The sequence below is a fragment of the Oreochromis aureus genome, linkage group 11 (genome assembly GCF_013358895.1).
Source record: "Oreochromis aureus strain Israel breed Guangdong linkage group 11, ZZ_aureus, whole genome shotgun sequence".
In the NCBI taxonomy this organism is placed as follows: Eukaryota; Metazoa; Chordata; class Actinopteri; order Cichliformes; family Cichlidae; genus Oreochromis; species Oreochromis aureus.
In genome coordinates, this window is record NC_052952.1 from 21,173,710 (window position 1) to 21,187,768 (window position 14,059).

The following is a 14,059-nucleotide window of genomic DNA, read 5'->3' on the forward strand; positions in this document are numbered from 1 at the left end:
TGCTTAAATTATGGTAAAATACATTTAATTTTCAATTGAAATAGTTGCTGAATATTTTTCTGTGATTCAGCTAATATATAAATCATTAGACTGTTTCAGATCAAAACATTCCATTGCAACTTGCATTCAACAATTTAAACAGAACAAGGAATAATTTACTACACTCAACAACTTAAATAAGTGATCAGTAAGACCTTGTTTTTGGGAAAACTAGATATATGACATTCTGATTTTCCTCAAGGTCACAGAGAAAAATGGTTTCAAAGTGAAAACAACAAAAGGCGTTTGTTGTGGTGGAAAAAGCATGTAATCAAAGTGCCTCAGATTTCCATGTATTATTCTGTGGTCCTAATTAGAGGCTTCCTTTAAACTACCAGATTTCCTTCCATATTCACACAACTTGGGTTGTAGTGTGCTTGTAAACATGGACTTAAATATTAAGTACATGAGTGATGAATCGGCAGGGGATGATGATGGAGGTGTGTTATTCAGTAGGAGTAAATGAATGCATCTGTAATGACTATCTGACATTTTGGTGATAGAGAAAGAGCATGTGTTGTAACTAAAGCATGCTGCGTATGCAACTCTTCCTGATGGTTGCACGTGGCATTAGCACTGTGAGCGAAAGCATGGATGTGGTTTGCTGTAGACAGAGCGAGTCATTTGGCAGCCTCGGGCTCTCTGCAACTGATTCATGCTCACACTACTATAAGTGCACGCAGTTGACCCACATCATGCAAAGAGAGGGAAAAAAGTCAGGAGGCGGGCGTTCAGGGGAAGGAAATGGAGATCATCTGATAATCTCATGTTTTTACCAGGGGACTGGGTTCATGACTGAGCTGCGGTTAATAATTAGGCAATATTTATGACTAGTTTGACTTCTGTGAAAATCATAGAAACACTGCGCTTTTAATATGAAGACAAAGCCCTATCATGAACCTTGTAAAGGAGAAATATGAGAATACTCTCTGCCAAAGCTCTTCATCAGCTATTTTTTCAATTTGGATTTTTATTTGCAATTCAGATCACTCTCTTAGTTCCCAGAATGTAAAACATTAGTTTTAATCCAGCTTTAACTAGTTTTGATATTTGAAGTTGCCAGGGAAAAGATTTAACCTCTTAACAACCACCAAGTCACTGCTGATCCACTTAGTGGTAGGCTTATGCTGAATTTTACCAAGAAGATAAAGAAGCATAGTCTCAGAAACTAGAAGACATTATTACCCTTAATCCTAAACAGGTGACCTGGGTGAGGTTAAGAGGCCAAGAACATGATATGTATCAAAGAATAAACACTTTTTCCATACTTAAAAAAAACAACAAAAAACATTAATCTCACTTTACTGATGTATATACATATTGTTGTTATAGTAACATTAATTTTTAAGTCTATTCTTTATTTCAGTAACTAATTATTTCGATTACACCTAGTGTTCAGCTAGAGTTTCTATAAATATATTGCTCTGCAATTACATGATGCCAACAACTTGATAGTCAGTTAGCTTAGTTTGATTTAAATGGACAAAAGACTGCGTGTATCACCAGACAAATCTGCTAAAAAAAAAAAAAAAAGTGTAATAAATTTTTCTATATACGTTTGACTTCTACCATCATTTTGTGCTGTTAGAGAATTTTAATCCAGGATCCAAAGACTGCCATGGCTCTCTATTATAATGTGTCCCAAGTGTATTATAGCTAAATAGGCAGATTCATTAATGTGTTTTCGCTGGTGAAAATGAAAACTAGTTGGGGCTTGTACAAGGTTAGTTGAAGGAAAATGGGTTTGAAAGCGAACTCGTCAGGATAAAACGCAGTGTGCATAGTCACACCCACAAGACAGTTTTAATTCCTAGAAAAACCCTGCGCTATGGGCATAATGCTATAACGACACAACATTAACCTGGTCAAGAACGAACTTTCACGGATAAATAAATAATTAAATAATAAATTAAATAAATAAATACCTTAACCCTCAGATTTTTAAAACTATTTGGGAGAACGTTTTACCTTGTGGAAAACAGGGATATTTCCATACATGTGCAGATAGGTGGAAACACCGCACACTTGAAACGAAACGACTCTGCGGAAAAAGTCCACGAAGAAGAAGCTGCGTCCATTTCCTGTTCCGGGGCTTGAAACAGAAACGTCGTGCGGACGCGCGACTAAACAGAAAGTTTTGGAGAAAACTTCGCACGTTGAGTGTTTCACGCGTCTGAGTCTTCATCGTTTTTATTTGACCTCCACGGCGTAAACGGGCTGACTACGATAGAAGAGTAATCTAAGGTTTGTAAGCCTCATGAAGCAGTTATTCCCCGGTGATGGTAGCTCGCTTACACCAGTGTGCTAACGTTAGTTAGCATCTAACCAGGGAGGTTTGGCGGATGTGATTGATTTAACAATGTATGTTGCTACGGGCTGGCGCTTTAATTTAATCAGTCTGATTTAACACTCATCAACTAACAAAGTGCAGCAAGTTCGGAGTGACTGACTGTTTATGTGGGAGTTTTTATTAGTTGCAAACTGGTGAACGTCTGTGTCAGAGCAGCTGTAGCTAAGTGAATAAAGGACGGCGGGTTTTGGAGCTCATGTTTGGGACTATCACATTTGTGTGATATAGGACTAATCAAGGCCAGAAATCACGAAGATTTTGAGTAATAACCATGCTCAGTAGCGGTAATCCATGACATAAGTATTTGATGTTCTGCAGGATTGGAGGATGTCTCTTCCAAAGCGGGAGGTGGAGGAGTTGAGGCCATGGGTGGAACGCACTGTGAAGAAGGTGCTGGGTTTCTCGGAGCCCACTGTGGTGACTGCAGCATTGCACTGTGTGGGAAAGGGACTAGACAAAAGGAAGACCATAGGTAAGTTCGGAGAAATATCTCTTATTTATTTAGAGATCTGGTGACGATTCAATTCAGCCAAAAGTGCCTCTGACATCAGAGGTATATCCCAGGGTGATTTGTTTTACCTTCTTACAAAATGCACCCATCATTGCAGAGAAAAAAGTCCAGCCAAGTAGCAAGAGTCCAACAGCAGTCTGAAAACCTATCTGGCCTTCTTAGGAGTATTTGACATGACTACCAAGCTGTGGGTTCTTAACATAGTGCAGACAGCCAACCCACAAAATGATGGCGTGAGGATCTGCGATGTAGCTATCAGCAGGGCTTGTTTGCAAAGGTAATAGATTTGCTGTCCAGTTAAAATACTGCAGTCATTTGTTCATTCAAATGAAAGATTATGAGTACAAAGAAAGCTGCCTATTGCTTTTATTTGTTTGTTTATTTATTTATTTCATCTGTCTAGGAAATAATTGCTCGGTCTGTTAGACTGTGACTTCTGTAGGTGCTGTAGTTTAAATGTCAGTGTATATTCTTATGTGGGTATTTAAGCTATTCTGTGGTAACAGTATTTTCTTTTCAGAGTGTTAATTATTTCATATTTATTGTCCTCAGACCAACTGCGTCCTTTTCTCGATGACTCTGCTGGAGGCTTTGTAGAGCGGCTTTTTGAAGCCCTCGAGGAGAGCCGCAGCACACGTGGGAACAAAGGATCTGGAGAAAAAAACCGGAAGAGAGAACTTAAGGTAACCTAACATCATAGCAAATGTTCATACTTTATATTATCATTATATAACTGAATAACTAGATCTGGAGGTGAGGAGTTTTCTGACAAAAAACAAGCTCATAAGCAAAAGTGACCCGTTTAAAGAAATTAAATACATTGCATTCAATGCATGCAGTGATTAGTCTGATTGTGTTAAGCCTCAGTTTGATTAACTTAAACCTCAATGTAAACATCCCCTTACACTTCCTTTACTCCAGCATTAGACTTAACTGAGGTTTCACTCAGATGGCACTTAACTTTAGTTCTACATGGACTGCACTGATACAATACTGATTATTCTTACGGAAAGTTTAATTGCTGCATAAGATATTTATTTTTTATTTTTATTGGTGTTTGTGTGTTTGCCGGTTGTACTCAGGATGTGTTTGGTGAAGAGGCTGACACAGGCGCAGTGCGAGAAACTCCCGAGCCAACAGATGGCACAACGGCAAAGAGGAAACGAGTCCCCCGTTTTGAGGAGGTGGAGCAACCTGAGGTGATACCAGGACCTCCATCAGAGAGCCCCGGCATGCTCACCAAAATGCAGGTACATGATACTTGGTGCAATAGACAGTAGACAATATATATATGTGTATATGTAAGTATAGTCGCTTTATTTTCTTTGTCAGTCACCTCTGAATCCTTTTGCTGTCCTAACAGATCAAACAGATGATGGAAGCAGCCACAAAACAGATCGAAGAAAGGAAGAAACAACTAAGCTTTACTGCTCCAGCTCCTGCTACAACAGTAATGAGATTTCTTTCCCATAAAAATACATACTGAATAAAGAACTGCCGCCTTTTCAGGCTGTAAATTCTATTTAAAACCTTTCTAATTTCTTTCTGACTCTAGCGGTTGCCTGTTCCCACTCCACAGTCGCAGCTGGATGCCCCTCCACTCTCTCGACTTCTTGGCACTGCTGGTGCTGCAGCAGCTGGTGGTGGGTCATCCATCGCTCCCTACCAGGCTGCCAGCTTCATGAATGATGCAATTGAGAAGGCCCGTAAAGCCGCTGAGCTACAGGCTCGCATTCAGTCCCAGTTAGCTATGAAACCTGGCATCCTCGGAGCTTTGGGGAACACTGGGCCACAAAACTTTGTGGCACTAGCTAATCTACATGCCATGGGGATTGCTCCACCGTAAGTGATGTCAGACTATAAATATAAGATTTTAAAATATGCACAAGACATGAAAAAAGTAGGTGATGTCTTTGTGCTCAATTGACATTGAACTGCTTTCTCTTTATGTGTAACTACAGCAAAGTAGAACCCAAGGAGGTGAACAAACCGACACCTCTTATCCTGGATGAGAAGGGAAGAACTGTAGATGCCAGTGGCAAAGAGGTTGAACTCACACACCGCATGCCTACGCTCAAAGGTACATACATGGATACAGTGATCCAATATTTGTACACAAACATGCACAATGTGTTTTCTTTGTTTTGATATTCCACAAAACATTTTTCTTTCCCTGTGTAGCTAACATTCGAGCAGTAAAGAGAGAGCAGTTCCGCCAGCAGCTGAAGGAGAAGCCTGGAGATGACTTGGAGTCCACATCCTACTTCGACCAGCGTGTGCCTGTTCCTCCAGCTCAGCGCGCACGCAGGACTTTCAAATTCCATGACCAGGGACGCTTTGAAAAGATTGCTCAGAGAATTAGAACTAAGGTTGGTACAACCCTGTCCTAGTTGTTTGAAAGAGAATTTTTAGAATTTAAGGAAAAAAAGAAAAGAAAATCATCATGTGTCTCTTGCATGGACCAGGCCCAGTTGGAAAGGTTGCAGAATGAGATTGCCCAGGCAGCAAAGAAGACAGGAATCCAGGCTTCAACCAAGCTAGCACTGATCGCTCCTAAAAAGGAGATTGGAGAGGGACAGGTTCCCAATATTGAGTGGTGGGACTCTTTCATCCTGCCTTCCAACATAGACATGTAAGAAATCAGATTTTGATCTTAAACATTGAGTTTGCTATCAGGAATGTGTGGAATACATGGCAAAAATAATAATGTATTTTTTTTCTTTTAATTTTAAGAAATCCAGACACAAAATTTGAAGAGTTAGAGCTGTTTGGTGTGACCAGCCTGGTGGAACATCCTGCCCAAATGAGCCCACCAGGTAAGTCTATAGGAGTTAAAATGTGTAAGTTAAAAATAAAAGATTTTGTCCTACAAAATCATTATTAACTGTTAAAAATATCCTTATGCAGTAATGTGCAGAAGTCTTGAGCCACCTCTCATTTTAATTAATTAATATTAATATATTTAGCTATTAAAATGGTAAATGGGTACAGTGAGTTATTGAAACTTGTGCAACCATACATACAAATACAGTATATTAGGGCTAAACAGAGGCTTTACAATTCTAATAGGCTTGAAGGTCAATATGTGGTATGAGTAACTTGCAACTAGTCTTCAGGAAAAGTTCTCCAGGGTTCTTGAAGGATATTCAAAGCTCTTCTTTGGATGTTGGTTGTCTTTTGTTCCGTTCTCTTGTCAAGATGATCCCACACTGTTCCAATAATGTTGAGGACGGGGCTTTGGGGAGTCCAGTCCATGACTGATGGTGTTCCACTGTGTCTTTTTCTGTCCAGCTTTTGCTGCATTGGCAGCGTGTTTGAGATTGTCAGCACTGTCATGCTGAAAAATAAAGCTGTTGTCAGTACATGCTTTCCAGATGGCACATTTGTAGTCTATCAAAATCTCAGTAATTTTCTGTGTTCGTAATTCCATCAGTTTTGAAAAGTTTTCCAGCACCACAGACTGAAATGCAGCTTAAAACCATGACAGAGCCTCCACCATGTTTTACAGATGGCTGTTGACACCACCTCTCCCCTGATCTTCTCTGTGCATATAGATGTTGATATGACGCAGTCATTTCAAATTTGGATTCATCACGCCATAAAGTCTGTTGCTGCTGATTTTCCGTCCAGTTCTTGTGTAATTTGGCAAACTTCAGCCTGTCCCGGTTTTCATTTCTTAAGAATCGCTTCTTGACAGCTTGTTCATCTGCTGTAGGTTTTTAGGCCTGTCACTTTTTTCCTTTGTCCTCAACTTGTCCAGTTTCCTCATTTTTTTTTTTTTTTAATTTTATTTCATTGTATTTTTTAAGAACATACTTGAAAAAAATTAATACATAATAAATAATAATAAAAAATAATAATTCTTAACATATTCACACCCCCTTTCAAATGTCTTAGTAGTGTTTATGTATCACTAGCTGTTATATATTCCTTTCTTTTTTCCCCTTTAGTTGACACAGATAAGCCAGTAACTCTAGGTGTATACTTGACGAAGAAAGAACAAAAGAAACTTAGACGGCAGACACGGAGGGAAGGACAGAAAGAATTGCAAGAGAAGGTTCGTCTAGGACTGATGCCTCCACCAGAGCCCAAAGGTATGCATGTACAAATCACCAGAATAAATAAAAGCTATTATAATGAAGGATTAAACAGAATTCAACTGATGTTTGCTTTGATTCTTTTCAGTGCGGATCTCCAACCTGATGAGAGTCTTGGGGACGGAGGCGGTTCAGGACCCCACAAAAGTAGAAGCACATGTTAGAGCGCAGATGGCCAAGAGGCAAAAGTCAGTAACACAGATAATTTCCATATTTATCCTTTTGTTTATGTTTGTAGAGGCTTTCCTTAGGGTTTTTCTAACATTGCCTTCTGCATTTCAGGGCCCATGAGGAGGCCAATGCAGCTCGCAAGCTCACAGCAGAGCAAAGAAAAGAGAAGAAGGTCAAGAAGTTAAAAGAAGACCTCACTAATGGTGTTCACATTGCAGTGTACAGGTGTGTGTGTTTAAAGAGAGTGAGCACATAAGTACAGTACAGTAGTTAATAGTAAAATGTATAATGCTAAGTATATTTGGTAGGAAGTGCGACTGATTTAAGCATCTTCCCCACACAGGATTCGAAACCTGCAAAATCCTTCTAAGAAGTTTAAGGTGGAAGCCAATGCCAACCAGCTATACCTGACAGGCACAGTTGTTCTGCACAAAGATGTCAACATTGTTGTGGTGGAAGGAGGTAAGTGACGACACCGACAGATGCCAAGACATGTTTTATTGTTTTATTACCCTTAATGTAATAAACAATTTTCCAGTTTCCCTATTCCTCACCGAGTGTTTAGCAAGCGTTTGCAGACAAGTTGGATTCTTCCATGCAAACTGCAGGCAACTGCAGCAGCCTGTTAGTAACCAAAGCAATCACAAGAATGATTTTGTTGCAGCACAGTATACCTCTTTGTAATCAGTGCCCCCTTGTGACTCCCGGCAACTGCTGGTGAGTCTCCAACTGTTCTAAGCCTGTGTCACTGAGCCCTTAATGAACAGATTCTTGTATCTATAAATACATGTTCGGTTCTGCATTGGTTTGCTCTCATGAACGGTCTCCATAAAAACTGCACAGCTTTATTTATTTATTTTTATGAAAAGTTTTTTGACTATAATTCTATTTTTAGTCACAGCTCATTGTTCCTTCAGTGGGCTGGTTTCAGTCATTATGCAAATGTACTGTTTATAAGGTTTGGGGAAACCTGCAGTCAGCTGAGACTGAAGAAGTCACTTGGATGAGTGACGAAACGTTTCTCCCACAAAACGCTACGTCCAGATGAACAGATTCAACTTTTGGAGATATAATTCTATTTGTTTAGCAATGCAAATTTCCAGACATTTACTTATCTGCTTTTGCATGTGGCTTTTACAGCTAGAATATAGAATGAGAACCAGCAATGCAATTAAAAATTGTCTATTCTGAATCTGAAGTTTCTGTAAAGCTCTTTTTAAAAATAATCTGTAGATCATTTGTTATAAAGCTGCTTGTGAGCCCTTAATCACAAGCTTTTCCCCACTGCTAATTTGCCTAACTACTAGGGTGCAAAATGTTAGTGAGAGCCCAGTGTATGAATGTAATCATTTAATTCTTGAAGTTGTTCCCTTTGGTGCTAAACTACTGAAATCATGTAGAAGGCAATTAATTGGGTTCTACAAAATTTAGTCTTTCCTGGTACTGCTTCAGAAATGAAAGCAATGGGATAAACACTCTCAGAGTTTAAGGTCTGTTCTATCTACTACTCGGTGTATTACATTTGGGGCTGCTGAAGGATTTCATAATAAAGGTTTGGGATAGACAGCTGCATGCTTTGTGCTTCTCTTCCTCCTCATCTTTTTGGTTGCTTCCTTTTGGGGTCTCCACAGCAGATGCCTGTATCCCTGTCCTAGGCGTCCTCCTCTGTCATACCAACCCTTTGCATCTCCTCCTTCATTACATCCATAAATTGTCTCTGTGGCTTCTTCTTTTCCTTCTGTTTAGCAGTGTCATCTTCAATCTACAACTGTTAGATTGTTAAGGTCATAAAAAGTTGTCTGCAATGTTTTATGACGGAAGCTACAAGTCAAAAACACGTCAGTCAGGCAATAAAGTTTTTCTTTATTCTGCATGTATTGCTTCTTACCCTCTTCACGCATTTTGCTAGTCCATGTCCAAAACCTCTTAAGTTTGCATTCATATGTATAGTTTACTAAAAAATGTGCCTAGCACTTAAAACAGCGTTTCTGAAATCCTCCCAATTTTTGACATTTGTATCTCTTTTAAAATTATTGTTATTATTCACTATTAGCATTTTAATGATGTATTCAAGTCAAAGTAATGTAAGGGCCTATCTCTGTTAACACGGGGTGGGAGGCAGTGTACAAAGGACAGTTTTCCAGTGCATCATTACAACAAAAATAAAAACAATGAATAAATTAGTAAGTGCTTTAATAAAATATATATAAAGTGATGTACAAATTTACCAGAAGAGCTATTTTACTTTAGCACTGTCACGCGTTAGCCACACAAATGAAAGATCCGCAGCTTAATCCCAGGAGGAGAGACAAAACTCTTTGGGACTTACAAGTAGTTGGCTTAAAATAGTACTTTAATGTAGTAGATCCTTTATCTCCTAAAACAATGAATAGATTGAGAAGAGGACTGGATTGGAATTGGTCCTAAGTCTACATTTCTCCCTCCTTTTAGGGCCCAAATCGCAGAAAAAGTTCAAGAGGCTGATGATGCACAGAATCAAATGGGAGGAACATAACAGCAAGAGAGATGGTGAGATTGTTGTGAATTTTGATTCTTTATGCAAATGCAAGCATATACAGTATTTTAGTGTAATGAAAATCTCTGCCTTTTATTCCTAATTAGATCCAGATGGTGATGATGATACGAAGAGGAACAACAAGTGTTGGTTGATTTGGGAGGTGAGTGCACATTTTGCCATCTGTTGCGTACTCACTTTTAATTAGAATTTGTTTTTTGTGATGTTGCGCAAGTGTAATGATTCCTTTTGGTTCTTTAGGGAACAGCTAAAGAGCGTAGCTATGGAGAGATTAAGTTCAAGCAGTGCCCCACAGAGAGCATGGCCAGAGAACACTTCAAGAAGCACGGGACTGAACACTACTGGGACCTAGCGCTGAGCCAGAGTGTGTTGGAGACCACAGACGACTGAAACTTGTCAGCAGAGCATCTAGTTTCAGTCAGGGCTCTCTTCCTACAAACCTCCAGATCAATAGCCTCACAGCTAGCCAGCCTTCACTGCTGACTGTCTGCTGCAGGGGAAAGAGGCAATATCAAGAGACTTGAACATTGAAAACAAGGAACAGTGACCCTGTGTGGATATTTTTGTGAGAATGTGTGACAGATCAGGATGTGTGTAGGAACAGTATGTATGTAGGTCTGCATCAGTGTTCATCTTTTTGGTTAGTAGACTCTTCTGTTAGATATTTCATGTATTATTGAATACAGTCTGGCAGATTGCATTATGTTATGGAAATCATTACATGAGACGTGTGATGAGATGACGAGAAACTGTCGGATTATGTAAAGATTGAAGTTTGGTGAAAATAAAACAGCTTTGACTAAAGCACTTCAATAAAGAGACGCCCCACACATTTAGAGTAAACTTACATTTCACAGTTTAAAATGCCTCAACGTGGGTTTTTTGTTTTTTGTTTTGTTTTTTTGTTTAGGTAAAAGGAGGAGTTTGACCCAGTTGTTGCTATATTTCTCTGTACAGTAACCGTCTTAAATAAACCAACTTGAAGCACCGCCTCCACCATATTTTCAGTAACTGAATTATTTTATTAATATATAAACTATATATTAGGTTTTGGTGGTGCACTGTTTTCTTTTGCACTTGTGCTTGTAGCTCTAGTTTTGCTCTCCTAATAAAGTAAAACCGGGGGGCGTGTTTTACCCCCAGCAGTCCTCATTAGTTTAGGTCGCCCATCCCCAGCAGCACCACAGAGTTGGAAAGATGGCGGCCGGTTCAGGGGCTGCAAGCGGTCACGGCTCACGCAGCTCCACCGCTGCTCTGGAAGCGTCTTTGGACCGGCGTTTTCAGGGAGTTTCAAACACTATGGAGTCAATACAAGGACTTTCAGCTTGGTGCATTGAAAACAAGAAACATCACAGCCTTATCGTCCGCTACTGGATGAAGTGGCTCAAGAAATGTGAGTAGCTTGTCACTGAAGCTAATCCGCTAGCTAGCGTGTTTTAGCCATTTTTCAAATGCATTTCTGTCTGGACCCGCTACCAGTTTGCAAAACTCGGCTGCAGTTTATTACGTTAGGGACAAAGTTGTTTAGTGCACAAAAGAGCAATAATTTACCCCCTGACCAAAGTTCAAGTTTTTTGATATGCAACATATTTATAAGCTAACGCTGCCGTTGCTTGAAATTAGCTGCTAATGTTAGCAAAGCTACTGCTAGCGATGTTTACAGTCGGGCCTCCCGGGGTTCACGGCACTGCGCTGTTAAGCCGAAGAACGAACTTGATAAAAAGATTATTTTTAGACGGATTTAATCAGTTACATGTTAGCTTTAGTTGGTGCGTGGTGGTTTGAGTTGTTCCTGAGGGCTGATCGTATCCAGCATAGTTTATTTATGGGACGCGTGAAGCGATAAAGGAGCGATCCACTTTAATTAAACTCGTATGTCCCTTTCATTTTCATTATATTATTTGTTTTTACCGACAAGCTCATTTAACATTTATTCTAAAAGTGCAAAATTAACACGTGTTTATCGACTAGTTGTAGTTCCAAACTTTCCAAACAAACAGTCATAACGTCGTGTAAACTATCTACACTTCATTTATCTCCTGTCAGATTAGTATTAACGATAATGCCATATAGTGGGTATGTGCAGTGTAGATATCGTGTTATGCATTTTAATTACAGCACCTCACCCTTTAATATTGGCTTCTGTTTAAAATGTGTTAGTTATTATTTAGTTCTGACGTGTTATAATCCCCATTGACATTTCCATAACGTGTTTAGACTAATTTCTAATTAGTTATATCTGAAGTAGCAGAGTACACGTGCGCAACAGTTCTTACATTAGAAGTAGAAGTTACGTTGTCTGATATTAAATCCTGTCTAGTTAAGTTAAACTTTTATCTAGTAAGGATGTAATTTTGTGCCTTTAAAGCTCCATGCTAGATATCTGAAATGCACTTTTAAATAATAAAATTTATATCTGTACCAGTAATTGTGATTTAAGATGTTGAGAGTGTAAAGATGTGTCATAAGAGGCATGAGTCTTATCATTGTAGCTTTCTTAAATCAACATATACTAATTATTTTGATACGTCAGATATATTTTGTGAATATGTCAGATATATTGGAAACACAATTGCTCATAGCTCTTGCTTTTTATGTCTTATGCTTTTTATTAACTTTGTATGTTCCCCTTGTGTCTGTGTTGGTTCTCTGTCGGTACTCAAACTTCCTCCCACAGTCCAAACATGCTGGGTTAACTTGTGGTTTTAAACTGGATGTGTGTGTGGATGGTTTTGTCTCTGTGTGTTTGCCCTGTTATGGACTGGCAACCTGTCAGGGACTCACATTATCAAGGTCTGGTGACATCTGGTGTAGGCTTCAGCACCCCCCAAAACCCTAAATTGGATGTAATTCTAGATCCCAAAACATATCATGGCCAAATAACAACAAAAAAAAAAAAAAAAAAAATAGCTGCTTAGTTAGTTGTGTTGATTAAATGTTAAAAGAGCCCTCCATAATAGAACAAGTTATCAAGAGAGAGTTATGAAGAGTTGTAGCCTTGAAAGCATTTCCTTAGTCACTGCAGTCATCTCTGCTTTGTTGACATTTCAAGGCAGCAGTCTTATCTCTACTCCCTCCATGTACTTGTATCTTATGAGTTTTTATGAATCCTCCTGCATAATAAATCTAATAAGACTAGCCGTAATCGCAGTGTGGAGCAATTCAGTGGCATCAGTGGAAGGGCAGTTAATCAGCACACTTGTCTGCCAATGCCAAACCGTGCATTTTTAAAGAAACTAATTCAGATCAGCACTAAATGTAATGGCTTCTTCCTTTTCCTATTCTCCACCTTGGCCTGGTAGTTTGTTTGCGTAATCTTGCTAACAAAAAGACCTATATTACTGAAGACAGCTCACCCAAAAGCCGAGGAGGATTATGCATTTTGGTCAGTTGCTAGGTGAGCTTTTTGCAACAGATTCTGTCCATGGATGATGATGAGATGTTTGAAAACTTCACATTCTTTGCTAAAAACAAACAAACAAACAAACTGAATCATGTGTTGAAAATGTAGTAACGCTGTTTTTAAATTTTTCCCTCAAGTCCATATAAATTTGCACCTGTTTGTATTATTTACAACTACAGCAAATCTCTGCAATATACTTCAGTTTTTTCACTTCTGTTTCTTTAATTTGTGCCCCTTAAGTGTCTACAGTACATTTGATAAGTCTCTCCCTCCTTATCCATTGCTATTCGAAATACATTTGCTGCTTTCATCTTTATTTTTATAGGATTTGATGGGTTATGGGCTGATTGATATTTTTAAGCCTGCAGTAGATAAATTTCATCAGCTTTGTAGAGTTGTGTGGGAAGAACAAGGCAGGCCACCTGCCCTACATATTCTGTGCTTCTTTATTTATGTTGGTACATGCATGATTAAATGAAGTGGATGCTTGAAGTGCTTGGTAAAATCATATTGAAATAGTGCTTCTGTGCTGTTGTTTCTGTTGTAGATTGTTAGAATTCACAAACCAAATTTGGTTCCTGGTTGATGACTTTCCTGATCCTTTCAGGAATGTTCACTGCACCTTTCAGGAATGTTTTAATGAGCTACTGTCATTGTAGCAGCAGCATTGTAGTTCACAGCATTATATCCAGTGACACAGCATAAGTAACATGTAAACCTGTATGTAGCCTGGGTAGTGTTTTTCCTGGAAACTGTAAGTAAAGTGTAACATAACTACTTAACATTTAGTGTAGTTATTATTTTTTTTAAGTAAACTTATCTTTGTAACTCTTCAGTTGCTGCATAATAAAACTGAAGAATATTTTCGACCTGGGATGTTATCTCTGTTTAGCTTTTTAACCAACTGCTTAACGGCCTGCTTTTCGCCCATGTAGCTGCATAAGTAATATTC

At 38.9% G+C, this 14,059-nt stretch overlaps 2 protein-coding genes across 3 annotated transcripts in view; both read left to right on the forward strand.

Annotated features, from left to right (window-relative positions):
- The first annotated feature begins 2,130 nt into the window (after positions 1–2,130).
- On the forward strand, positions 2,131–10,701 carry prpf3 (PRP3 pre-mRNA processing factor 3 homolog (yeast)). Of its 2 annotated transcripts, none has more exons than XM_031740969.2 (17): positions 2,131–2,283; positions 2,708–2,861; positions 3,453–3,583; positions 3,983–4,150; positions 4,264–4,350; positions 4,480–4,742; positions 4,862–4,980; positions 5,082–5,269; positions 5,366–5,532; positions 5,634–5,716; positions 6,851–6,994; positions 7,086–7,185; positions 7,280–7,393; positions 7,512–7,630; positions 9,620–9,697; positions 9,791–9,846; positions 9,945–10,701. In XM_031740969.2, exons 2-17 carry the CDS (start codon positions 2,717–2,719, stop codon positions 10,092–10,094), a joined length of 2,112 nt encoding a protein of 703 aa, XP_031596829.1. In that variant the 5' UTR covers positions 2,131–2,283; positions 2,708–2,716; the 3' UTR covers positions 10,095–10,701. The 2 variants fall into 2 exon arrangements, with proteins under 2 accessions (XP_031596829.1, XP_031596821.1); XM_031740961.2 differs by having other exon boundaries at positions 2,132–2,283; positions 4,456–4,742.
- Positions 10,702–10,892: 191 nt separating this feature from the next.
- tars2 (threonyl-tRNA synthetase 2, mitochondrial) overlaps positions 10,893–14,059 on the forward strand; it is a 32,323-nt gene continuing 29,156 nt past the window's right edge. The window contains exon 1 of the transcript XR_004199525.2: positions 10,893–11,097. The gene's annotated coding sequence lies outside the window, so the exon portion shown is untranslated. The remainder of the gene's footprint in view (positions 11,098–14,059) is intronic.

Coding starts and splice junctions, on each gene's coding strand:
- prpf3 (XM_031740961.2), top strand. CDS start 2,717: ATGTCTCTTCCAAAGCGGGAGGTGGAGGAGTTGAGGCCATGGGTGGAA. Junction 4,151..4,263: donor GCATGCTCACCAAAATGCAG/GTACATGATACT, acceptor CTGTCCTAACAG/ATCAAACAGATGATGGAAGC. Junction 5,533..5,633: donor CTGCCTTCCAACATAGACAT/GTAAGAAATCAG, acceptor TTTAATTTTAAG/AAATCCAGACACAAAATTTG.